Source organism: Bubalus kerabau, chromosome 19 (assembly GCF_029407905.1).
Source record: "Bubalus kerabau isolate K-KA32 ecotype Philippines breed swamp buffalo chromosome 19, PCC_UOA_SB_1v2, whole genome shotgun sequence".
Classification (NCBI taxonomy): domain Eukaryota; kingdom Metazoa; phylum Chordata; class Mammalia; order Artiodactyla; family Bovidae; genus Bubalus; species Bubalus kerabau.
In genome coordinates, this window is record NC_073642.1 from 17149887 (window position 1) to 17176451 (window position 26565).

A 26565-nucleotide genomic window follows, 5' to 3' on the forward strand; every position below is an offset into this window, starting at 1 on the left:
TTCAGATACTCATTTAAAAGCTGCCATAAGAAGTAACTTATGTTTGTTCCCTGGTGGCTCAGAGGTTAAAGGGTCTGCCTGTTATGTGGGAGACCTGGGTTCGATCCCTGGGTCGGGAAGAAGGAAATGGCAATCTACTCCAGCATTCTTGCCTGGAGAATCCCATGGACGGAGGAGCCTGGTGGGCTACAGTCCACGGGGTCGCAAAGAGGCGGACACGACTGAGCGACTTCACTTCACTTCATGTTTGTTCCCAAGAGGAAAGCAGTACAGCCAGTCATTCTGAAGGAGACCTGGAGACAGTTGTCAGTAAAACTCTTCGTCTCTATGCTGGATGTGTGCATTCTGATTTTTGTAACATTAACATAGTGAGAAGCTATTTAAAAAAATTAAACGTCAAGTATTAAAATGATGGCAAAGAAGTTGAGTCCATTTAGTGTAATAACACACTTTTTCTACCGGTACTTTCTAAAATTAGGAACCATATGTCATTTTTATTGAAAAAATAGTCTTTTTCTGTCCTTTTTCATTTTTGTAAAATCAGATGTGAAAATGCCAATGATTGAAAAAACAGAATGCCAGTGATACGAGAAGTGAGTTCTAGTTTTGTTTCCTGAAACTTTGACCTACGTTTTCTCCCTGAGAGTTCTTTCTTTCAGTTTAGGGGATTACTCAAGGCAAAATAAGATGCATGTGGAAAGAAAAATTTCTCGAATTGACTTTAATGCAGACTCATTCGTTGTGTGACCTCGTTGTGGTTTAGTTGCTGAGTCGTGTCCAACTCTTTGCGACCCCATGGGCTTTAGTTCACCAGGCTCCTCTGTCCATGAGGTTGATGCTCCAGGCAAGCATGCTGGAGTGGGTAGCCATTTCCTCCTCCAGAGGATCTTCCTGACCCAGGGATCAAACCTGCGTCTCCTGCGTTGGCAGGTGGATTCTCTACTACTGAGGCACCAGGGAAGCCCACATGGCCTGATACACCCGACTTAAACTCGGTGGTACTTTTCTGCATCTGTAAAGTAGACAGTGTCATTTCACCCTTTAGCTTTTTATGAAGAATAAACGAAATGGTACATGTGGGTGCAGGTGGCATACAGGAAGCACTCAGTAAATGTTATTAATAAATCTTGCCTCCAAAAGACCTGTCCTAGAGGTTACATTGTCCCATCACCACTTTTCCAGAAGAAATCTGATCTGGATGTCTGCCTTTCTCCCCTCCTTCTTCCTTTTCTATCATCAAGCTGCTGGTAATTTTAGTAAAATTTAACATTTGTGTGCTTGTTCCATGAGACCTGTTTTCCTGTGAGGTGCACAGGTTGGTGAAGAGACGTTTCTAAAGCTCTGTCTTGCTCTCTTCCACCTTAATTGCTTCTTGCTGCTGCCATCAGCTAACTTGTGTTCAGATTTCTTCTTGGAAAAGGTGAGAAAGGATTAAAGCAGAGGGACTGCCAGGTAGAATTGCTGGTTGGCTGGTCACCGCCCTCCAGGTCTTCCTAGTCCCCTTTCCTCTTTTAACCTTCCTGCAACCTCCAGAGCTGGGCGTGACAGAAATGCAGGGGAGGGGGCCTCTGCCTCGCTCTCCTGGATCAGCAGCACCCGATCAAACACCCAAACTGAAATGGAAAAGGAAATCCTCTGTGGGCGCAGTGCAGTTGCTGCAAATCCTTCTCATCTTCTCTCAAATACTCAGGTATCTTATATGAAGCAGACTTAGTTTAAACAGTCTGGAGTTGCTCAAGTGGAGGCTGTTAATAAGAAAAAACAGTATAAATGTTTTATCTGTATAAATGTTTTATCTGTATTTTAGTAAATTTTGCCACCAACAAGTTTGTAGGTCTTGGTGACTATTTTTAGGTTAATGAAATCATACATTCGTGAAAACTGAAGACTCTGCTAGTCGCTTCCTTCCTTTTCATTTGATGTGAAAAGTGGAGGTGGGAAATATAATTATGCAAGAATACACTGCATGTTTTCTACAACAGGTTTTGAGAGAACTTCTCAATTCCTTTTTCCTTCTCCACTGCACCCACATCCTGTGAGTTATTTGGCAAGTGATAAAGATTTGTTAGTCTCTGGCTGACCATAGCAGATCAAGAAGGAACTTCAGATATGACCTAGTGTCCAGCCCTTCTCACTCCCCAGTTCTGGAAACCTAGGTCCAAGAGTCAGTCTAATTATCCCAGGGTGCGCAGTGAGATGTGACAGACCTACGGATGGAAAGAACCTTTCCTTTTCACCTTGTGCTCCTTGCAGAGACACATAAACATGTTAAATTGATCATTGGTGTGTCTTCGAGCCAGTGACAGGCTAGCGCTGTATGTTCAGACTTTGAGGTTACAGAACAGATGTTTCAGCAGCAGCAGACACCCCACCCTCCGACCACAGTGCTCACTGGCCTTTGTGTTCTGTTTGGGTCCTCAGTATACCCACTAGATGGTGTCCTATTTCAGAAACTTTGCTATGGGGCTACAGGTAGGGTTCTGCCCTCACTAAAAAGCAGCCAAATAGCGCTGACCCATAAGAATGCTTAAATAATTTAGATAAGGTGTTAGATCTTGGAATTAAATATCGAGGGAAAATTTAACTCATGAACAGAAACGCTCTAGTTAAAGTAAAATTCATAAAAATATTTTTATACTTTGTTTTCTGGAATCTTTAAGATACATCAGGCCTGTGGTATGAACAGACTTTTAGCACTGGTTGCTTCTATTGAAGAATGTAGGCCTCCTTGTTTGACTTTGAGTAAGCTCCGGAAGTTGGTGGTGGACAGGGAAGCCTGGCGTGCTGCAGTCCATGGGGTGACACGGAGTCCCCACGACTGAGCGACTAAACTGAACTGAGGCCTCCTTGTTGTGGCTGGAGTGTGGGATGGAGGGAGATATAAGTAATCTTGTGAATAATTACTATTGTGAAAAGAGGTTGTAAATAAACATATTTTACTCTTTAAGTTCCCAAAATTAAAGGAAAAGAGACATATCCTCAAAACGAAGCTTCATAGGTCTCAGCTTTGGTTTGGAAATAAAACGATTGGTTTCTGAGTTTCAAAATCCTAACAGAATAACTGCTTGGCAGTTGCAGATGTTTTTGATAAAAACTTGGAACTGTCAGATCAACAGCGAAAGCGCAGGACCGCAGACTCTGTCTTCTGTGGCGAGTATCGAACGGATCCAGAGGGACAGCAAAGCAGACTCGTGTTCCCCACCCAGGGCATGTGTTCCCTGCCCAGAGGATTTGTTCTCCAAGATGGAACAGAACACGCAATTACAGTTCCAAATCCTCTTAACATGTTTATGTGTACCAAGCAGCTAGGAAGTCTCAATTTCCAGCCTGCAGTGCAAAGCCAGCATCTCAGCAGAAATTAAAAAAAAAAAAAAATTAAACCGTCTCAAAACAGTAACCTGGGCCATTTCAGACAGTTGTATTACTGTGAAACAGATTTCTTTTAAATTTCTAGAGGGCAGAGATTTTGTTGTTTGTTTCTTTTGTTTGCCTTTGTTGCAAGGCAGCATACATGCAGATAACAGAATGTAGAGTATCTGTTCAATCAGTAGATTATCTGCATTGAAGTCAGTAGTTAGATGAGACTGGGAATAGAAAGGCTTTATGGTGATTAAAGCATCTATGATCCCTAGGGAGAAGCCTGGGAACCTTGGAAGCAGGAAACATTTGATTCTAATTAAAACAGAAGGGAGCGGCAGTGGGGAATAAACCATGTTGAGGACAGAGGGGAGGTGGCTCTGTCTTTCTGTGGGGAGGAGGGAGAGTTCTGAGTGACAGCTTGGTGAAAGTTCGTACAGGAAAGATAATAAACCATCCATTTTTCCCCGCACCAAAACCTAAAGGATCTTTCCATTCGTATCCTAGACCACATAGTTTTCAAAGTCGTCGTAAGTCACCGGCCAGGTTCCCACCCTTTGGGTAAGCTCGAGTTAGAATTTTATTTACAGCTTTCTACTCTCTCTCCAGTCGTCTGTTTTCCATTGTCACTCATGAAAAGCAACATCTGGTTCACTGTCCACACTGGTAGCGTCACAGCGCGATGCGCGCTGTGGGCATATGGGGCAGGGGAGGGCCCGTCCACCCCACCCCGTGGATGAGACTGGGATGGACAGGCTTCAGGCTTTCGCGCTGTGGGCATATGGGGCAGGGGAGGGCCCGTCCACCCCACCCCATGGAGGAGACTGGGATGGACAGGCTGCAGGCTTTCGCGCTGTGGGCATATGGGGCAGGGGGGGCCCGTCCACCCCACCCCGTGGAGGAGACGGGGATGGACAGGCTGCAGGCTTTCGCGCTGTGGGCATATGGGGCAGGGGAGGGCCCGTCCACCCCACCCCGTGGAGGAGACTGGGATGGACAGGCTGCAGGCTTTCGCGCTGTGGGCATATGGGGCAGGGAGGGCCCATCCACCCCACCCCGTGGAGGAGACTGGGATGGACAGGCTGCAGGCTTTCGCGCTGTGGGCATATGGGGCAGGGAGGGCCCGTCCACCCCACCCCGTGGAGGAGACTGGGATGGACAGGCTGCAGGCTTTGAGCGGGTTGGGCCACAGCTGCCGCATGTCCGGGGCAGCAGGGAGGTGCGTCCTGGTGGGGTTCGCTGCCTCGCTCTCCTCTGAGCTGGTCAGCCACTTGACGGCCTGGCCAGAGGGCATGGTGACTCACCAGCCCATCTCTGCCTCTTTTATTGTTCCTGGAAAGCCTCTCCATCAGCTCTGTTAGTGATACCGATGGAAATTTCGGTATTAAATCTCTTCTCCTTTTGCTTGTGGCCTTGGAGCCCCCTCACCCACACTGGCAGGGCCAAGCCAAGGACTCCGCCTGTGGCCCCTTGAGGGAAACGTCAGCAGCCTGACTCTCCTAGAAGGAGAACATCCTTTCAGTTTTTCCGTCTCCACTCCCCCCCACCCCCACCCGCCCGTGTCCTCCCCAGTTCTTTCTCCTCCTTTCCCACCCAGATCATTTCTGACACCAGCGAGAAGATGAGTTCTGGGGCAGGTCCACCTCTGATGATCGTGGCTAGGGTGGGGCCAGAGGGCGGGCGTATGGAGTGACGGCGCCCCCGCGGGCTCGGTCGCGAGAGGGGGAGAAGGCCCTCCAGGGGCACCCCTTGGCCCCGCCAGTGCAGCTGACGCGCGTGCCCGCGCACCGGTCCCTCCTCCTCCTCTCCTCATCACTGGTCTAAAAGCACCCCTCCCACCCACCCACCCCATCACTCCCTTCCTCTCTGCAAAAAAAAAGAAAAACCTAACTGACCTCTTGATCTCTAAGCCTTGCCGGCCACTTCCGTAAGCCCTTGTGGGTCCTGGAGACATGTCCCTGAAGGCTCAGGCTAGCATTTTTCTCACGTTAAATCACTGGTTTGCGCCTGGCAGGGCGCTGCAGCGTGCGTCCGGGGCAGTGGCCACTTCCCTGACTTTGGGGGACAGAGAAGCGTGTCGTGCTCGCCTGCGGTGTGCAGGATGCCCACCCCCCCATCCCCACGCCGCCCCGACCTCAGCCCGGGGCGCATCTGGGGGTGCCCTACAGAGCCTGTTTCATAGGAAGCAGCGTGAGAGGAGGAGGAGGAGGAAGCCGGCTGGAAAAGGAAGCCTTGTTTTTCTCCTCTTCGTCTGGGGATGAATCATGTTCCCAGCACTGCCTTTAGGTTTTCAAGCCTCGGAGGCTGCTGGTACTGAGCCGAAAGGGCCAGTCGTGACGTTGCTGAGGGAGGGAGGGAAGAGGGGCCCGCGCCCCAGAAGGGAGGGAGCATGGGGGGGAGGAGTGGGCTTTTTTTTTTCCTTCCTGCTTTCAGTCCGCTGTCATTAGACTTTTCAGCTGAAATCAGAACCAAGCCCTGCTGCCTGGCGAGCAAGAGGCTGACTAGAGACTCTTTCTCTGAACAGAATCTCAGAATTTCAGTTTGCTTGCTTTTTTTTTTTCCCCTGTGAAGGAAATACTGCTTTTCCTTGCTTTTGTTTTTTTAAGCAAGAAGAGGTTTTCATGAGAAAATTTTGTCCTGCTATCCCTGCGAAGTAGAGCTGTCTTCCCTTCTTCTCTGCTTGTCTTTTCCCGACAAGGCACATACTGGATTTTTTCTCGCCTGCTCTGGGCTGTTCCCTGCCACGTGCGTCGGCCGGCATGCGTAGCCCGTTAAGCCTTCATTTTTCTCCTGGAGTTATCGCCCGTGATGGAAACAGTCTGTGCTTCTCTCTCCGTCGAGATCTGACTAAAGTATAGCATCCAGGGGCGATTACTGTGGATACTGTGAGTTGGCCCGGGGCTCAGGCACTGCCAGGAAGTTCTCCGTCCGGTGAGGGACTTGGGGTCCTGCGTGGTTTGACCCCCTCGAGGTTGTCTTCATAGAGGAGTCCGGACGGCAGAAACCCCCTCCGGCTCCCCGTAAGAGGTTCAGACCTGGGGGCTTGCGGGAGCACCCCGACGCCCCAGGTTACATAGTGGGTCCCGCCCCTGCATCTCGTGTCCTCTCTGCTGCATTTGGACAAAATGTACGAGCGGCACAAGAGGCGCTACAGCCTGTGTGACATCTCCAAGGTGGACAGGACCGTGGACGTGGTGCTGCTGAAGGTAAGGGCCTCGCCGCAGCCGCCTCCTGCCTCTGAATCCAGTAGCTGGGGCCCTGGCCACCCTGTATTGGGAGAAGAGCTGAGAGGCGTGTATGTGTGTGCGTGTACAGTGGGGATTGTGGAGTTGGGTTGGTGATTTTAAGGTTCCTAGCAGAATATCCCACTCCAGTGTTCTTGCCTGGAGAATCCCAGGGACGGGGGAGCCTTGTGGGCTGCCGTCTATGGGGTCGCACAGAGTCGGACACGACTGAAGCAATTAGCAGCAGCAGCAGAATATCTGACCAGAAACAATGGGGACTTAAAAATCATCGAGTCACTTAGGTGTCAGTGTCATTTTACTTGCTTTAAAGTGGGTTCTTCTGCTCAAGAGAACCTCCTACTCTTGTAAATCGCCGGTGGAGAACTTCACCGTCAGTTGCTCTTTTCCAGGGAGGTCTGTGTCCCTCTGTCCCCAGCGTCCCCACCCCAGGGCCCCATCCGTAGAGGCATCATTATCTATCGGTGTCTCCCCATCTGCCTCTGTCTCCTAGTCTGTCTTTTGCCTGAGTTTCTTTTTTCTCTTCTCTTTCTGTTCTTTTTTTTTTCTCTCACAGCTCTTGGGGGGAAGATAGTACTTATTTCCTTTGGAAAGATCTCCACTCAGTCTGTTGATCGAAGTGGCACAGTGGCCGTTTTGGCTTGGTTTGACTGCTTTACAGGTCTCGCCTCTGACTGTTAATGGCTGTGTTTGTTTTCTCCCGTTAGTGATGCTGGCTGTCTCAGCAGGATGGGGGCGGGGCCTCTGGCCAGCTAATTGTTCACAGAAGGCATCCTTGAGTCTAAAATTAGTAAGAACTCCTCCAGCCATAAGGTGGGAGTCTGGGAATGTTGGACGACTCAGGGAGCACTTTTTGGAAGTTTAGCCATTTTCTGGCAAAGGCAGGGAAAACTCGAAGCCAGCCAAGTGCTTCAGGGTTGCCAGAGAACCTCAGTACCTGAGCTGATGAGGGTGTGGAACCAGGGGAGTGCAGGCGCAGGAGGAATGTATTGTCCCGGTCAGGGAGGTAGGGGTGCTTTCGCATTGATTGATCAGTTCAGTTTATTACTTGAGACTCCCTCATTTTTTCCGCTGATCCACTGAGGCCAAGCATGGCTCAGAAAGCTAGACACAGATGCCAGTGAACTGAGACCACCCTTTGGGACACCGATGAGGGGGAACTGCCGTCTGTCCGCCATAATCTCCATCATCTGGTGCTCTGACTTGCCAGGCCGAGGCTCAGAGCAGTGGGCAACTTGGCATTTTGAACTTGATCCAAGATCTTATTCATGTTAGTTTCTCTGAAATGTGAGCTCTGCTATGAAGTGACAGTGATGTTTTTGTTTTTGTTGTTTCTGTCTTCCTTTGTTTAGAAGAGTCTAGTTGTTAGGACCTTTACGAGCTTGACTCTTTATGACATTGGGCTTCCCAGGTGGCGCTAGTGGTAAAGAACCTGCCTGCCAGTGTAGGAGATGTAAAAGACGAGTGTTCAATCCCTGGGTCGGGAATATCCCCTGGAGAAGGAAATGGTAACCCACTCCGGTGTTCTTGCCTGGAGAATCCCATGGACAGAGGAGCCTGGCGGGCTACAGTCTATGGGTCACACAGAGTCGGACATGCCTGAGCGCTTTGCATGCTTTATGATGTTCCCTGTCTGGGGAAAAAAGGGAAAGAGGGGAGGGAGGATAGAAAATCTCAGTCTTAGTGTCCCAGGAATGTGGTGCATTTAAAACCGTGCTGAAATACGTAATCCTCCCCACTCTCCCAGGCGTCAGAGCCCTTAGTAGTGGAGCTAACTCAGCACAGGCTTACTGCCTTCACAGATGCTGTTCTACAGTTTTAACAGAATGCTTTTATATACGTTACTTCCTCTGAGAGGATTGGTCAGGCAGCAGTGGTCCCTGAACTCCCACCCCAGACTCCTTTTCCTAGGAAGAGTTTGAGGCGTCTCCTGAGCCCAGCTGAGGAACGTGAAAGACTTGAGTGATGTGATGTTTTGGGTTTTTTCTCCGCACAAGGCCACAGCTCATAAAGGACGTCATTTTTTTCTCTCTCTCTCTCTTTTTTTTTTTGGATGTGCCTGTATTTGTATTCTTTTTTCTTTCTTTTTTTTTTTTTTTTTTGCACCATACAACCTTTACATAACCAAAGAATTTCAGTAGAAGAAACTTCACTTCTCAGAAAGCAGGCATTTATTACAAATAAGGAAGCACAAAAAGTCCTGAAAATACGCTATTTCCAGGTTGAGATGATATGGGCAGCTTTGGTGCTGATTCTTTGCTTTGAAGACAGAGAAGGTCACGTCACTGAGAGATCTACACAAAAACAGTATTAATGATTTGTTCAGTGTCGGGCATGGTGCTCGGTCCAAGGGGCACATGGGTCTTCAAAGTTTCCATATTGCTTAAAGACAGGCAACAGAAACAAACAGAAACAAAAAGTACACATTACTGTAAGTGACTTGATAGATATAAACAGTGTGCACTATAAGAAGTACACACGATGGGAAGACATTTCAGGTAGATCATTCTGAGGTTCTGGCATTTAAAAAACTGGTGTCCAGAGAATTAGAAGATGCCAGCGCTGCACCTAGGGAAGGCATTCTAGAAAGGATTGGCAGAGGCCCTGGGGTGGGGAAGGATGGGGGAGGCCGAGGTGATGGGAGAAAGCTGAGCAGGCTGGGCCTGGAAGAGCCAGGCCTTGACCGCCATCGGGAGGGGTTTGCTTTGCTTGGGAATGTTACTTCTCAACTTATGTTTTCAAAAGATCGTTCTGGCAATCGTTCTGGCACGTGGGAGTCACTCAGGCTGCCATTATGGTAGGCCCGGCGTGATGGAATGGCTTTGTGGTCTCCAGTGGGCAGGCACTTAACCTTTACATCCCTAGTATTTGTTTCATCTTATGGGGAAAAACATTTTCGGATAGTCGGTAATTTTCTCACAGCTCATCCTACGTAATAGGATGCAACCCCAGACGTGATTCTTTTCAAAGCTCATGTTCTTTCTTAGTCCCCTAGACTTCTTCTTTGAGTTGGCCAACACTTTTATTTCATGAATGTGTGTATCTGTATCTATATGTATCTTTTAAAGTTTTAACTGCTACTACTTTTTCAGTATGAAAAGTTGATGTTATTCACTTCTTTCCCAGTGTGGGGATTCTTTCTACAGCACTTTGAATTCAGATATGAATCCACCATTGTTAGCAGCCTTTCCCCCACAACTTTTTTTTTTTTTAAATTCATTCAGCAGTGGCCTCCTTACTTCTTTCCATTTTGAATTTGTTTTTTTAAATCAGTGTTTTTAAAGGTGTATTATATTGGATGTGTGAGCTACTTAAGTTCCCAAGTGACCATGTGCTATGTTCTCACTCCCCTTTTCAGTGGAAGATTGTTTTTTTTTTGTTTTTGTTTTTTTTTAATATACCGAGGAGTTTGTAATTGTTTTAATCTATTCATTATGTCTAAGCACTCAAAACAGTGTCCCTAATTTGTGTTAAATGCTCAATAAGTTTTGTTAGTTGAATGAGTTCATCTGTTAAGATTTGTAAGTATGGGTTCATAACATGTCATGGTATGTGAACTGTGCTTAATGCACTGGGATGGTTGGGGTAAAGAACAGAGAGATGAGTTGGGACAGTCATCACAAAGTCTGGACCATGACCCTGTCCTTCTGGTATAACGTTTACAGCTCCATTCCTTCCCACTGGCATCCGAATAATTCACTGTGAATTAACTTGAAAATCCTATCGTCTGTTATGTGCCCCTTCTTTCTGAGACTTACTCTGCATTCTGACTCGTTCCCTTCGTCAGTTCTGTTCAGTGACTTTCATGGAAGCTCTTCTGCATCAAAGCCTTCCCTTGGGATTTTTCCCAAGGCTGGGTACACTGGTCTTTATCCTCACATCAGCCATTGCTTCCCATCATCAAACCCAATAGATGCTGAAATCTTACCTCCTCCTTGAATTTTTTTTTTCTAATAGTAAAGTAGGTTAATCGGAGAAGGCAATGGCACCCCACTTCAGTACTCTTGCCTGGAAAATCCCATGGACGGAGGACCCTGGTAGGCTGCAGTCCATGGGGCCGCTAAGAGTCGGACACGACTGAGCGACTTCGCTTTCATGCGTTGGAGGAAGAAATGGCAACCCACTCCAGTATTCTTGCCTGGAGAATTCCAGGGACGGGGGAGCCTGGTGGGCTGCTGTCTATGAGGTCGCACAGAGTCAGACACGACTGAAGCGACTTAGCAGCAAAGTAGGTTAATAGTGTTCTTGGCTCTGCTGTCCCAGTACACACATACATATCTGTCACTCCTCACAGTATCCCCCCGTGCCTGTGTGACTTCTGGCTGCTTATGGTAGGTAAATGGTTAGTAACTATGAATCATGTGCAGAATGGGATATGGGAGAATCTGAATCATTGGCAGACACCCTTTGGTATCAACAGGGCCATTTTCCTCAGCACCTTTCAAAAGCCTAGTTCTGTGTGTTTTTGTTTGGGGGTCACACAGGGCCTTCATTGCAGGAAGAGAGCTCTTCATTTGCTTGTGCGGGATTCTCTAGCTGTGGCGCGTGGGCTCTGTCATTTGCAGCAGGTCGGCTCAGTGGTTGTGGTGCCATAGTTGCCCCTCAGCCTGTGGGAATCTTAGTTCCCTGACGAGGGATCAAACCCGAGTCCCTTCCATTGGAAGGTGGACTCTCAACCACTGGACCACTGGGGAAGTCCCTCAAAAGCCTACACAAGTTGGTGAGAGGAGCCTTTGTCTTAACACAGTTCAGTAGCTAACTCATGATCACATTAAGAGACTGTTCTTAACACAAGAGGACATCACACCAAGTGTCAGGAACTTGCTGCAAAAGTAGCATGCCAAAGACAAAGAAGTCAGAATCCTAGATCAGCTACTGACTTTAACCCAGGGACCATTTCCGTTTCATTAGTTTTATTACTTTGGGTACTTGCAAAAATATTGCCTACTAGTAACAACATGATTCTTCCTGTTACTGATGATTTACTGACAGCATACTTTGTAACTAGTAAGTCAGAGTAGCAGATGAATGGTGAAAAGGTTTGCAGCCATGTTTTGTGGACACTGAGTGACAATTTGTACGGAGGACGACGACCCCCTCCCATCCGTGATGTTCAGGCAGGCCACCTGGCCTCATCAGCGCAGGAGTAGTTTGTCTGTAAGCCCAGCGTCATCTTCCAGGAAATACACGTCCTTTAACAAGTCTACTTGCTCAAAGACACTTCCAATGCACTTCAAACAAAGGACATTAGGAGGCAAAAGACGACTGAAGGCAGCTCTGCCTGTCTGCTCAGTTACAGTCTGATTCCCTGAAAAGACTTTTGACTCAAGTGTTGGCTCCCCTGTCCGGATGGTGGGGTTTCTGCTTCCTTTTGTTCAGCCTTGTAACTCCAGCTACATCTCCTGAGACATTTGCAAAGGAAGTAAATACAGGCAGTGGCTGGGAAGGCTGGGTGTAACCATGAGCTGTGTTATTAGGATGTTCAAATATAAACAGTAGCAGAAACACTGCCAAAAACAAGGCAGTTCCCTCTCCACTGAAAATATGCACGGCTCTATTTTCTGACTGATGGGAACACAGTTTAGGTGTGGTTTAGATCATTCCAAGGGAACCGAGGCTTCATGACAGGCATGAAAAACGACCAGGATGGTCAACATTTTTTTTTTTGCGTTAACTTCTCCCATCCCATGTTCCATATGCACTGTAACTCACCAGAACTTTGGATGCTCGGTACCTGTAATATCCACAGTCTGATTGTCGTGGAGATACAATGTGGACAGAGTTTGTTTTTTAGCTAAAGAATCGCAAATGGAGTCAGAGCCAGAAAGTGGTTTTGGGTGGCTTATTCCTCCAAAAGATGTGGATATTTAATGGCACAGTCTCTGTTTTCCTCATTTCCAACTGCTTGCTAAACAAAATTTCAGAATCATTTTGATCTACTCCTCCTACCCATTTAATCAGTTGCCAATCTTGTATTTTGGTATTAGTTCAAAGATTCCATAGAGCAACACCTGGATAAAGGGCCTTATTATTATTATTACCTTTGTTTTCTTCTTAATCTCAAATTATTAGCAGTCTCAACACTGTTGTTTCTAGTCCATCTCCTAATTCTGCTGGCAATCAGAATTTCCTGCTAAGCCTAGTCTCAAGATGGCTAAAAAGAGTGTCAGTGGTACAGAGAACAGTCTGTCACCCAGTAATGTAGAAACCTGGGTCTTAGAGGTCACCTTTTGGAAAAGAGACTACTGTGAGAAGAGATGTGTTACCATAAGTGTGATCAAGGCCTGGCATTTCCTCTGGTCTGTAGCAAGCGCTCTGAAAACGTCCCAGTAAGCCACGCGGGGTGTGTGGCCTTTAAGTTATCTCATTGTATGAGTGAGAAGCAGTGGAGCTGTTGAAAAACAGACCCGAGACGAGGGCAAATGTATCGGTCACACCGGTGTTTCTGAAACCAGGCGGGAGGAGGGAGAGAGGTTTTGTAATACAGTTTCTGCCTCTTACACGGCTTGCTTGTGTATACTCAGCGCAGTCCTTGTCACACGTGAGCGTGATCTGCTTGGGGCTGCTGCCACTGTGTACAGGATGTGGTCGAAAACGCTGATGCCCCTTTTGACATTGTTTCCACACTCGTGTCTGAGGACTCTGTCCTCTGGTTGATGGCACTGACCACGATTGGTAGCATCTGGCCCAGATTACCAGCGCTGCCTCCAGCTGTGGGCCGCCTGACCGCTTTTCTCTAAACATGCTCGCTTCTTGGAACTGCCGCACCCCCACTCTGTTGTTGTAAGGAAATACATAACATTGACCACACTTGAGTGTACAGTTCAGTGGCATTAAGGACGTTCACATTGTCGTGCAGCTGTTGTATCACCACTGTCCAGAACTTTTTCGTCTTTGCAAACCAATAAATAAACAGTAACTTCGTTTCCCCTGCCCCCAGTCCCTGGCAATCACCGTTCTGTGTTTTTGGCTCTAGAATTTGACTACCCTAGGTATCTTATGTAAGTGGCATTGCACAGTATTTGTCCTTTCATGACTGGTCTGTTTCACTGATTATGATGTCTTTGGGGTTTATCCATGTGGAAGCAGGTATCAGAATTCTCGCCTTATTTTAAGGCTGACTACTACTCCGTTGCATGTATATACTACCTTTTGTTAATCCATTCATCTGTTGATAGCCAGTTGGGTTGTTTTCCCCTTTTATCTATTGTGAATAGAGGTGCTGTGAATGTTGATATGAGTACCTGCTTTCCGTTCTTTGGGGTGTGTGCCCAGAAGTGGAACTGCTGGGTCTGGGTCGTATGGTGATTCTGTTTAAGTTTTGGAGGAACCCCTGTACTTTTTTCCACGTTTTTACATTCCCAAGAATTTACGTGCACACAGGTTTCAGTTCTCTGCATTCTCACCAACACGGGTTATTTTCTGGAGGTTTTTTGTTTGTTTGTTTTGGAGTGTGTGTGTGTGTGGTTTAAATACAGTGTGTGTGTGTGTGGTTTAAATACAGCCATCCTGGTGGGTGTGATGCAGTGATGTCTCCCTGTGGTTTTGATTTATTTTGTTCCGTGACTGCGCGCTCGCTGCTGCGCTGTTTCTCTCTGCACGCAGCCAGCCTCCCGGTTTCTTCACCTGCCACTGTGCGTCACCCGCACGCGCACCACCAGCAGCGTGTCTTCCCTCTTGGCACGTCCATGCAGCTCCCTCTCCATTTCACACTTTTCTCACCACCTTTTACTCGAGCAGATGAAACTAGCGCCAGTCTTTCAATATTGATGACTTTTAAGCATCTGAAAGGCATCTTGACACTTCAGACTCAACCTAGTCAGAGAAGGCACCACCACCGTCTGCTCTGGATCTCCTGTCTGTTTCTAAGCGTGGAGTCTTTATCTCTCTCTCATTTCTGTGGATTCTGCCCTTTGTACCGGCTCACTGGCCTGCTGCTTCCTCCGTGTCCCGCTGGGGCCACACGTCCCCAGCCCAGGGACGCACCCTCCAGACCAGAGCTGCCTAGACTCCTCTTACTGGGCTATGTCCTGGTTGTTCCATGCTTTCCTTCCTTGCTTGCCTGTAGAAAGGAAAACTTCCTACAGTTTTCCTAGGATAATACCGATTTTTTCACTCCCTTGCTTATGTAACTGGGGTGAGGGGCTCACCTTGGTGGAGACTCACGGCTGCCATGTCTCCCATTCTTTCCTCAGTCATACTTCTGGCCACCCTTGGGCTTTTCGTACTCCTCAAAAACTTGTAAGAAGAAGTCTCTAAGAGTTGTGAAGCCGCCTCCAGAACCACTGACTGGACACACACACGTGTGTTACATGCGTGTTTCTGGGAAAGAGCGGTCCCTGGCTTCCCTCAGATCCTTGAAGGAGTCTGTGCCACCAAAGGCCACGAACTCCAGCTCTGAAATGTCCTGGCAGCCTTGCTCAGCCTCTCTTTTCCATGGCAGGAAGGACTATCCAGTCTGGAGTCCATGGCTGTGGAGGCCTGATAATCCATGAGCCCATATGGTTATATGCATTGTCCTGGGATGTGGAGGCAGGTACAACCCTTGATGCTTTATAGTTTATTTTTGGCTGTGCTGGGTCTTTGTTGGTGCACGGGGGTCTGCTCTCTAGTGCGGGTTTCTCACTGTGGTGGCTTCTCTGGTTGCAGAGCACAGGCTCTAGGGCGCGTGGACTTTGGTCCTTGCAGCACGTGGGCTCAGTGGTGGCAGCTCCCAGGCTCTTGAGCACAGTCTCAGTAGTTCTGGCAAATGGGCTTAGTTGCTCTACGGCACGTGGGATCTTCCCAGATTAGGGATCAAACCCGTGTCTCCTGCCATTGGCAGGCGGATTCTTAGTCACTGAGCCACCAGGGAAGTCCATCCTTAACATTTTAAATGAACGAAGATTCCTCGTACTTTTAAACTGTGGGACCCATTGTGTAAATTGTCACCAGGATCACGATTCGTCTTTCTCTTGCTGTCCTTGACACTGTTTCTTGCCTAAAGTGGGCATGGTACTCCCCAAAAGCTGACTGGCAAGCTGTGTGGTTTAATCAACAAGGTAGCAATAGGAAGAAGGCTTCTTGGGCTAGATTTACTCACTCTTTCCTGGTGAGGAAGTCTCTGATTTACCTGAAATCATACTGATTTTCAGTGTAGGTTTTAGTTTGAAGTGTTTGTGAATGAGTCCTGATTCCACAGAAGGAACTAGCTGGAGCTGCATAGCTGTCGGATTTCCTGAGGTTTCCTTGAGTGCTTGGAGGCGGTGAGCCTGCTCAGCACGTCGTTGGTAATTAACTGTTAGTGACTGAAAACGCAGGCTCCTGAAAGCAGACAAAGCCAAGACAAACAAACAAAACATTTCTTTCAGTTACAGCATTTTGATGTTCCGAAAATTGGCACCCCCAGTTTCATATTTGAGTTTTCTCATTATGATACTTTACTTTCTAAATGTTTTTGTCTAATTTAAGCAGTGACTCTCTTTTCCAGCCAATAATCTCCAGAGATGTTAAATGCTCCTTTGCCAGATTTTTTCAGTTTCATATTGCTATTAAAAATTGTTTAAACAGTCGTTGAATTCTGAGACAAAGTTAAGAACAAGAAGAGATACTTGTAAGTGTGGGGAAAGAGCACTGGACTGGGAGTGAGGAAAAATGAGTCCTCACTCCACCCCTAAATGCTCTGTTACCTCCTTCAAGTCCCTTCACCCGCTGTGCCCGCCCCCCTTTCTAATGGATCTGATAAAGGGAGGCGGGGTGATCATCTCAAAGGTTCTCCCTTTAGTTCTATATATATAAAAATCATTGAGGATAATAAACTCAAAGATTATTCATTAAGCATCTGCTATCTACTCGTGGGGAGATCTGCGGAATTTTTAAAGGTAGGATTCACTTCTCAAGGAGCTTACGGTCTTTTGAGCAGATGCAGTTACCAGTACAGTATAGTTCGCACACAAATCTACCATCCCCAAATCTAGCCTCACCCAGCGTGTGGCCTCGTCTCAAAAATGGCGATGTGCCTCCCAATGGGACAGGCAAAGGGTCCCATCCAGGCGACAGTAGTCTGCAAACTTGCAAGTTCCATCAATTTAGAAATATAATGGGATGTTTTACAGTTTTAGTTCTGGTATCACCTGTCTTGTTTCAGACTCTTCTTTCCAAAGTCGCCATAAACCTCACGGTTGCCCAATTCAGTGACTTCTTTTTAAAAATGTATCAGTTCCAGCTTCTCAGCAGCAATTGGCACTGTGGTCCTACCTTATCTCTTCAGCCCTCGGCTTTTAACTTCCGTGAAACTCCAATTCTTCTGCTTAAACAGGGTCTGGCCGTCTCTGGCCCCTCCCCCACATGTATTGTGCAATAATGCCTGTGTAAAGTGAAAGAGAGGAGTTGTTATCTGGCCCAGTGTTTCTGTGTGTTACATTTGTGACCTGGGCAGAAGTGTATAAAGAATTTCAGATATAGTTTGGCGTTAGAGTGTCTCATTCAGTCTGATTCCCATTTCTACTGATCATAGGACACTTTGTCCACACTCATTTCAGTGGCTTATGTGTGCAGAATGCTGTGGAAGAGTTATTTACTTAATTTTTCCACATCTCTCTCACACCCACTGAGTTCTTAGAGGACTCAGTTCCTTTACTACTACTGCTTTTAAGGCTTGACACAAATGTTTTGATACATTGAGGATATTTAGTACATTTTTATTTAATGAAAGAAAGAAACAAATCTGAGGGTGTTCAGCATTATGTCTTTGCAGAGTCTACCTTTTCCTAGAAAGTAATCAATAGATTAAAAAATAGTTTCCATTTTAAAAGAAAAGTTGGAAGTATGTTTCCAATGAGCAGTCATGTTTAAAACCAGCTGAACCACATGATCATCTTTGATTTACTTTTATATAGTTTGTTTCACTTTTTCTATTTCCTGTTCAGTGCTCTGATTTCATTTCCAGTTTCTCCATCTCTTTTTTTTTTTTTTTAATTTTTTTTCTCAAGCCTCTATCAAGCTTAGTAGAAAAGCTTTTGTATACATATACATACATAATATGTATAATATATATATTTTTAGAAAACTTATGACTTTTTGCCTACTAAAAAAATTTATGACATTTTGAGTCTACTTAGTACGAATAGAATGCTAGATTTCTAATTTTAAAAAAATGCAACCAGCAACAGAGGTTTACTGTATGGCACAGGGAACTACAGTCAGTGTCTTGTAATAACCTATAATGGGAAATAATTTCAAAAATAATACACGTGCATGTGTATAACTGTGCACCTGAAACACTGCAAGTCCACTGTACTTTGATAAAATAGATATTTAAAAAAAGGAAAAGCTGAAAGTGTATCTCATACACTCACGTGCGATACCATTCACACCTGCCAAGTTGGCTACATCTAAACAGCTAAGAGCAGTAGCAGGTGTTGGCAAGGGTGTGGAGAAAGTAGAACACTCGGACATTGGTGGTAGGAACGTCAAATGGCACAGCCACTCTGGAAAAGTCTGGCAAGCCCTCAGACTTTATTAAACGTAAAGGTATCATTGCTTGACATAGCTGTCCCACCCTTGGGTGTATACTCAAAAGAAGTGAAACATGTCCAGTGCTCGTATATGGATATTCATGACAGGATTATTCATAACAGCCAGAAAAGCAAAAGCAGCCCACATGTCTATCAGCTGAAGAATAAATAAACAGAGTGTGGGCATGTCCATACAGTGTTATGGATTATTAGGCAGCAGGGTACAGTACTCATAAAATGCTGAAACACAGATGAACCATGAAAGTTAAGTGCAAGAAGCCAGCAACCAGAGACGTCAGAATGTATGCGTCCATTTATACAGAACGTCCAGAGCAGGCAAATACATAGAGACAGAACTTACATTAATGGTTGCCTGGAACCAGGAGGGGAGGGGTTTGGGGTAGGGTGTGACTACTAATGGATGCAAGATTTCTTTCTTGTGCCATGAAAATGTTCTAAAATTAGATAGTGGCCATGGTTTCACAGCTGTGTTAAGATGCTAGACCACTGAATAGACTATTTAATAGTTAAATAGGTGAGTTTTAGAGAATATGAATTAGGTTTCAACTTGTTGTTCAGTCGCTAAGTCGTGTCTGACTCTCTGCAACCCCATGGACAACAGCACATCAGACTTCCCTGTCCTTCAGTATCTTCCAGAGTTTGCTAAAACTCTTGTCCATTGAATCAGTGATGCTATCCAACAATCTCATCCTCTGTCACCCCCTTCTCCTGCCTTCAATCTTTCCCAGCATCAGGGTCTTTTCCAGTGAGTCGACTCTTTGCATCAGGTGGCCAAAGTACTAGAGCTTCAGCACCTGTCTTTCTGAATATTCAGGGTTTATTTCTTTTAGCATTGACTGGTTTGATCTCCTTGCAGTCCAAGGGACTTTCGCGTCTTCTTCAGCACCACAACTGGAAAGCATCAAGTCTTTCATGCTCAGCCTTCTTTATGGCCCAACTCTCACATCTGTAAATAACTACTGGAAAAACCATAGCTTTGACTATACAAACCTTTGTCATATATTTCAATAAAGGTCTTAAAATGCAAAATTGCACATATACACACACAAAATGTAATGTGGTATGCTGGATTGCCAGCATCCGTTGGATCATCAAAGAAGCAAGAGAGTTCCAGAAAAACATCTACTTCTGCTTTACTGACCATGCCAAAGCCTTTGACTGTGTGGATCACAACAAACTATGGAAAATTCTTCAAGAGATGGGAATACCAGACCACCTGACCTGCCTCCTGAGAAATCCGTATGCAGGTCAAGAAGCAGCAGTTAGAACTGGACATGGAACAACAGACTGGTTCCAAATAGGGAAAGGAGTATATCAAGGCTGTATATTGTCACCCTGCTTATTTAACTTAATGCAGAGTACATCATGCAAAATGCCGGGCTGGATGAAGCACAAGCTGGAATCAAGATTGCCAGGAGAAGTATCAATAACCTCAGATATGCAGATGACACCACCCTTATGGCAGAATGTGAAGAACTGAACAGCCTCTTAATGAAAGAGAGTGAAAAGTTGGCTTAAAACTTAATCATAAAATGAAGATCATGGCATCTGGTCCCATCACTTCATGGAAATAGATGGGGAAACAATTGAAACAGTGAGACACTTTATTTTGGGGGCTCCAAAATCACTGCAGATGGTGACTGCAGCCCTAAAATTAAGACGCTTCCTCCTTGGAAGAAAAGCTATGACAAACCTAGACAGCATATTAAAAAGCAGAGACATTACTTTGCCAACAAAGGACCATCTAGACAAGGCTATGGTTTTTTCCAGTAGTCATGTTGGATTTGAGAGTTGGACTATAAAGAAAGCTGAGCACCAAAGAATTGATGCTTTTGAACTGTGGTGTTGGAGAAGACTCTTGAGAGTCCCTTGGACTGCAAGGAGATCCAACCAGTCAATCCTAGAGGAAATCAGCCCTGACTATTCATTGGAAGGACTGATGCTGAAACTGGAACTCCAGTTCTTTGGCCATCTGATGCGAAGAACTGACTCATTGAAAAAGACCTCAACGCTGGGAAAGATTGAAAGCGGTAGGAGAAGGGGACGACAGAGAATGAGATGGTTGGATGGCATCACCGACTCAATGGACATGAGTTTTAGTAAGCTCCAGGAGTTGGTAATGGACAGGGAGGCCTGGTGTGCTGCAGTTCACGGGGTCGCAAAGAATAGGACACAACTGAGTGACTGAACTGAACTAGCTGATCCTGGATTGGATCCTGGAACATTAAAGAACATTAGTGGAAAAAGGAATGAAATCCAAAGTCTGGAGTTAATTAACAATAATGTTCCAGTGTTGGTTTCTTTCTTTAAGTTTTCATTTTTTTTTTTTTAACACCAAAGACACTTTGTATTGGGGTATAGCCAGTTAGTAGTCATTAAAGAAGATTCAGGAACCTATAGAAAAGTTAGAGTGGATATTAGTTGTCTCTTTATGATCACTCAGGCACAACCACTCGGTGAAACATTGAGTCAGATTAAAGCTTTTCGCCACATAGGTGTCATCAGGAGATTTTTGGCCGCTGCTACCTTTAAGTATATCAATACTATTTAATATATACTAATTGTCAACTGAACTGAACTGAATTGTCAAAACTGATGGGGTCTGAGATTTCACCCTGCTTGCAAGCTACCAAGTCAGCCTGACAGTTTCATGGCTGCTGTCTGAAGTCAAAAAGCACCCTGAGCATCAGCTTCTTGTTGGTGCTGCTTGCTGCCCTGCTCCCATGGGGGCAACACAGGGGGCCCGGGGAGATGCTGTGTTACAGCTGAGGAACCCCAGCCGTGGGACCCCTGCATTTTTGCTGTGTGCAGTAAGCCTGTCTCACTTTTGTTCTGACTTCACACCTCTGTCATCACACAGAAAGAAACAGTATCTCTGTCTCCCGAGGCTGTGTGATATGAATGAAAGCGCAGAAAGCGTCCTTTGCTCACGAGACACTCACAGGGAGATCCTTGAGGAGTTGCCTCCCGTCACTAGTATGTTCTCGTCACTATTATTCAGAAATCAGTGTATTCCATTAAAGGGCTTTGATTTAATTTTAACTTTCTTTCAATATTTATTGTATACTAAATGGTACTCTGCTAACTTTTTTGTTAAGTAATACATTATTTTTTGTATTATTTATATATTTATATGTTATTTTGCAAAATGTGTAACTCATTTTCTGTAACACACAAATGCCTAAAATGACATGAAAAGTGAAGTCAGTTCGTCCCTCAAGTATTGACAATGAAGAAAATTCTGTTTACTCATTGGCCATAGAGTAATGTCTGAAAAGGTGATGAAAACATTCTCACGTCAAGAGTTTTAACAGAGTTTCCTAAAATGTTGACCGGAGAGGTGTTGAAGATTATGGACTGGGAGAGAGCAATGTCGTCATAATTGAGAGCTGCTCAGTGTTCTTCACTGTTGTTAAAGGGTCTGCTTTTAAAATTTCTGTTATCTATTTAAAATTTGTTGCTGTGTTCATGGAGCAAAAGTACAGTAATTATGGACCCTTGCTTTTCCTGTTGACAGAGAAACTTAATTCACTGGAAGTGAAATTTGGCTCATTTCAAGTGAAGTGCAGTTCAGTCAGAAAATCCTTCTCTAAATGAAAGGTTCTGTTTTGTTTTTGAAGGAAAATTTGCTGTTTCCATTCTTTGAAAGATGGGGATTGGGTTTGTTAAGGTTACTGAATTTGAGGTTTCTTCCTTATACACACTCAAATTGCATTTTGAAAGGGGATACTTTGCATAATCCTAGGGAACCTGCTGAATATTCTTTTCCATTCAAAGATCACTTTCAAATTCTTGGCATCATTCTGTAACACACCAGGAGCTGAAACAGTGATGATGGCCCCTGGTCCCAGCCTCCATTCGTTTCTACTGGGAAAAGAGCTGAAACGAGTCAGTGATTTGGTGTTTTTGTTTCCTGTGGCTCTAGGTTTGCATGGTTTATTTGCAAGCAGTTTAATTTCTTGCATTTGCTCTTTGTCAGGCAGTTGTAATTGGACAGCATGCCCCATAGCTTTCTACCTTATCTCGCTTAGTATGTTTAGGAAACCTGTTGTTCTTTCTCACCCATATACTTTAGCATCTTCTCACCAAAGATCAGAAATTGACAAATGTAGGTCCTTCAAGCCTAGTTATTCTTTGGCAAGAGAAATAATACAAACTTCTTCGAACTAGTGTGGGGATTAAATAAAATGATATATGTAGAATTCTTAGGATGAAAGGAAATAATGTATGTAGAATTCTTAACCTGATATCCAACATATAGTAATCCTTGAATAAACAGGAATTATTTTTGCATTTTTTTTCTGACTTGGATGTGAGATACATATTTCAACATTTGATCCATTTTACCTGTTAACTTCTTTTTTCTTTATTTCACCCTTGGCCGCACCATGATCTCCTCTTTGCATGTCTTTTTCTGTTTTGGTTTTTTATGCCTGACTTTTACTCAGTCTCTCTTTCTTTCCCTTCAGATAAACCGAGAAAGCTGGTGTACCATTGAGCCGTGCCCTGATGCAGCATCTCTTCTGGCTCCCACGCAGAGCCCAGGTAAGCGGGGATTCTCCATCTTCCGGTTTGCTTGAATAACTACATCCAAAATGTCCCTCTTCCAGAGCCACCATCCCACTCTCATGCAGAATGTTGGCGATCTGTCCTTCATGAGCATCAGTGGGATAAGTGAGAAGAGTGTTACGTGATTTGGGTTTCTAGGCCTTTTATCTATCTCACAGCTGAAAATGAACATGTAATTACCTAAATTTCATTTTAGTAGTTAAGTTTCCACAGGTGACTTTATAGTTGATTAATTCATCTGTGAAGGCATATGTACATGTGATAATGGTTTCTTAATATGATAAAACTATAAATATATGTTATTAAGGACTAATCCCAGGTCTCTTGATTTTGGCTGCACATTGAAAGTACCTGGGGAGGTTTAAAAATACACTGATGTCTGGGTCCTACCCCCTAGCGATTCCAATTTAATTGGGCTGAGGTGTGGTCTGAGCATCAGATCTCTCTAAAAGAGCCTTTGGTTCCTCTGCTGTGTAGCCTAGGTTGAGAATCATAATCTTTGGAGATACTGTCAGCAGTTGAGGCTTTCCTTAAGCACCCACGAGGTATTAGTGACATTAGATGAGGGTAAAAGGCCCTTAGGACCTTGGTGGTTAATGACACGGTACATGTTTTGTGGTTGTTAGGAGTCCTGACTTCTTACCCAGGTTGAGCCTCTAATTCACTGTGACGCAGGGTTTGTTCCTGTGTCTGTGCTCCGTTATCTTCATCCCTGAAGCCTACTGGCTTTCCTTAAGGGAAGGGTCCAAATGGCTGGTGAGTCACTCAAGTACCCTATGGCTGTTCTTGCAGCTGGTAATTTGCATTTTGGGCTCTTGAGTCTGCTTTACCCAACAAAACCTCTGTTAACCTTTTCAATTTTTCCTGACTTGCTTTAAAAATTACTGAGTTCTCATTTGCTGGTCTTTTTAGAAACAGTTTAGCTGTGGATATATGGCAGTAGGAAGAAATTTAAGAACAAGATGGTTCAAATCCTCTTCCTAAAGAGAAGTTTCCTGCTGATTCTCAACCCTCTGACTTTGCTCCAAAGAAAGTGTTGGAAACAAATATGAGAAGAGTTATTTTTTTTTTTTCTATTTTTCTTTCATACAGAAGTTAAAGAATATTATTATGCTGTTGTTGTGTTTAGGGTCTCCAAATATTGTAAGATTGACCTTGTTCACAGATGTAGCTGACCCATTCCCCATCTAATCCCCTAGAATCTTCTACTTGAAAGTATACTACTCACTCTGTTTTAGTTCCTTAGCTGTTAGGGGCTTTTTCTAGAAGTGTAATTGCTCTCAGCCACTCAAGCCGTGACGTTGTCTGCCCTGTAGAGGTTGCCTCACAGTTAGAGTATTCACAGAAAGGTTCTCCACATGCCACAGTTTATTTTTACTCCTTTCAAGAGGTGAATTTGAACCCCTGAGCATTTTCCCCAGGGCATAATCTTAAATATTGTTGACTCTCTCCATACCCCAGCCCCCTGAAAGACTTTGATTCTTTCGAATCTTTTTAAACCTCAGTTTAACAAAATCCTGAATTATGCTCCTGAACTTGAGGCCTGAGATTATGATTGTAGGCATAGTTTCTTGTGAATTCTAGATATGTTCAATCATGCAGGTTTCTTTCTTTTGCTTTTAAACGCAGCTCAAGAGAACAATAGTGTTAGACTAAATAAGATAATAACCTTTATTTAATGTCACTTTGTGTACTCTTGAGGCTTCCCTAGAGGCTCAGATGGTAAAGAATCTGCCCACAGTGTGGGACAGCCATGTTTGATCCCTGGGTCAAGAAGATCCCCTGGAGGAGGAAATGGCAACCCACTCCAGTATTCTTGCCTGGAGAATCCCATGCACGGAGGAGCCTGATGGGCTAGAGTCCATGGGGTTTCAAAGAGTGGAACATGGCTGAGCAACTAACACTTTCACTTTCTTTCACTTGTGTAATCTTCAGTCCAGGATAAATGCACGCTTATTTAAGTTGAAATAAGTGCATATGGATTACGGTTAACATGGTTCCGCAAAGCCCAGTGAGCGGGCTGCTGCTAAGTTTTCCTTCCCCAACTATAATTTGTTTGCATATGTAAAATTTAAGCCCGAGGGACTGATAAGCACTTTGAAAGCGCACATTACATTTTGCTTGCTTTTAAAAAGGTGGTTGCTCAGGGCACAAAAGTAAGAGACAGACTTATAAACAGGTCATAGAATAGGACTGACCCACCGCAAAGCGTCGTGTCCTCACTGGACATTTGTCAGATCACAAGTTACAGGTTAATGAAGCGTCAGCCCCATTAGATGTGTGTATCATACTGTGCCTGCTGTGTGCCGAGGCGCAGATGTCCGTTACGAAGTGTGTAAATTCTTTCTCACCATCACGACAACTATTTTAGGGAGGGACACACTATCCTGTTTCATTGGTAAGGAGACTGAGTCTTAGAATGACTCTTGCCTGGGGGTCTTTTAGTAGTCAGATCCGGATTTAAGCCGCACCCACCTCACTCTGTCTAAACCCCATGATGGTTGTTCCTGTTTATACCTTCCTTATGCTCCACCTTATGGATTAGGAAGAAAGATTCCATTCGTTTTGAAAACCTGCCAGCATATGTGAGATGAGGGTCCCCGCACTTCCATCTGTGGGGGTTTCATAACGCTTTCAGGTCCTCTTCTCTCCCTTTTTCCTTGTTTTCATCCTCTTCCCTCCGCCCCAGCTCGACAGTCAGCGTTGTATCCCATCCAAGACTCGGGTTCGTTCCCTGGGTGAGGTGTTCCTCCCGGGACTGAGTTTGGATCTTCCCTGTGACTTTTCCGTTAGAATGTCTTGAGCCGCTGTGTTTTCCAGTCTGGAATTTGGACGTGGTCTGTTTGACTGCCAGCTGGACAGCGAGCAGCTCGGCGTAGCTGCTGTGGCAGCCCTTTCTGCTTCTCGGCAGCCCCTCCCCCGCTGCTTTCCCCTCAACCACAGAGTGGAGTTTTTGATTTTTCCAGGTGGGGAAAGCCGGGATGGTGGGGGGTGGGGGAGCAAGTAGAAAAATCACAGCCACCGACTCCACCTAAGTTAGTACATACTCTGACTGTGAAGGGGGGGAAAAACGCCCCAAATTCTAGAATACCTGTGATTTCCAGGCTTTTAAAAGCAGGGCTAGTCCCATTGAACTAACACACACAGAAACAGTTTGGACCAAGATTGAAATGGACTACTTTTCTACTTTAAACAGAAACATTTCCAGATTAATCTGTAAGCCCTGCCTCAATTCCTGTGGGATGATTTATGTATTAATACTTCTGTGTTGAAATTGCCTCTTAATATATTCATTTCTACCCCAAGATTATAAACTGCCCCCTACCCTCCCACACACAAACATGAGACAGCTCTTTATTTGGATAATCCCCAGTCCCCAGTCAGATGCTTCACTAACAGAAAAGGTAATTTTGTTGACAAGTAATTCATGACCTGTATCAATGCAGTGCCTTTTTGACCTTGTCTTAGATTCCTGGTTAATCCAGGGCTGATAATTTTTTAATAAATTTATTTTTTAATTGAAAGATAATTGCTTTACAGAATTTTGTTGTTTTCTGTCAAACATCAGCATGAATCCAGGGCTAATAATAATCACTTAATTCATGATCACTTATTAGTTAATTTAGATAAGAGAACCTGTCTGTTCTCATCTCTGAGCACTGACATGTACACACAGTTACCGTCTAAGCATATGTGTGATGTGCATGCGTGCTCAGTTGTATCCAACTCTTTGCAACTTCATGGGCTGTAGCCCAACAGGTTCTTCTGTCCAGGGAATTCTCCAGGCAAGAATACTGGAGTGGGTTGCCATTCCCTTCTCCACGGGATCTTCCCAACCCAGGGATTGAACCTGCATCTCTTACATCTCCTGCATTGGCAGG

General features: G+C 45.1%; 1 protein-coding gene across 5 annotated transcripts in view; it reads left to right on the plus strand.

Moving 5' to 3' along the window:
• The window catches only part of AKAP13 (A-kinase anchoring protein 13), a 322447-nt gene that overhangs the window by 204107 nt on the left and 91775 nt on the right, over window positions 1–26565 (plus strand). For 4 of the 5 annotated variants that reach the window (XM_055556686.1, XM_055556687.1, XM_055556685.1 and 1 more), the window contains one exon: window positions 22585–22660. In XM_055556686.1, the coding sequence (XP_055412661.1) occupies window positions 22585–22660 (76 nt within the window). Of the gene's footprint in view, window positions 1–5818; window positions 6564–22584; window positions 22661–26565 lie in introns of those variants that run through there. The other variant, XM_055556688.1, reaches the window with a different exon arrangement.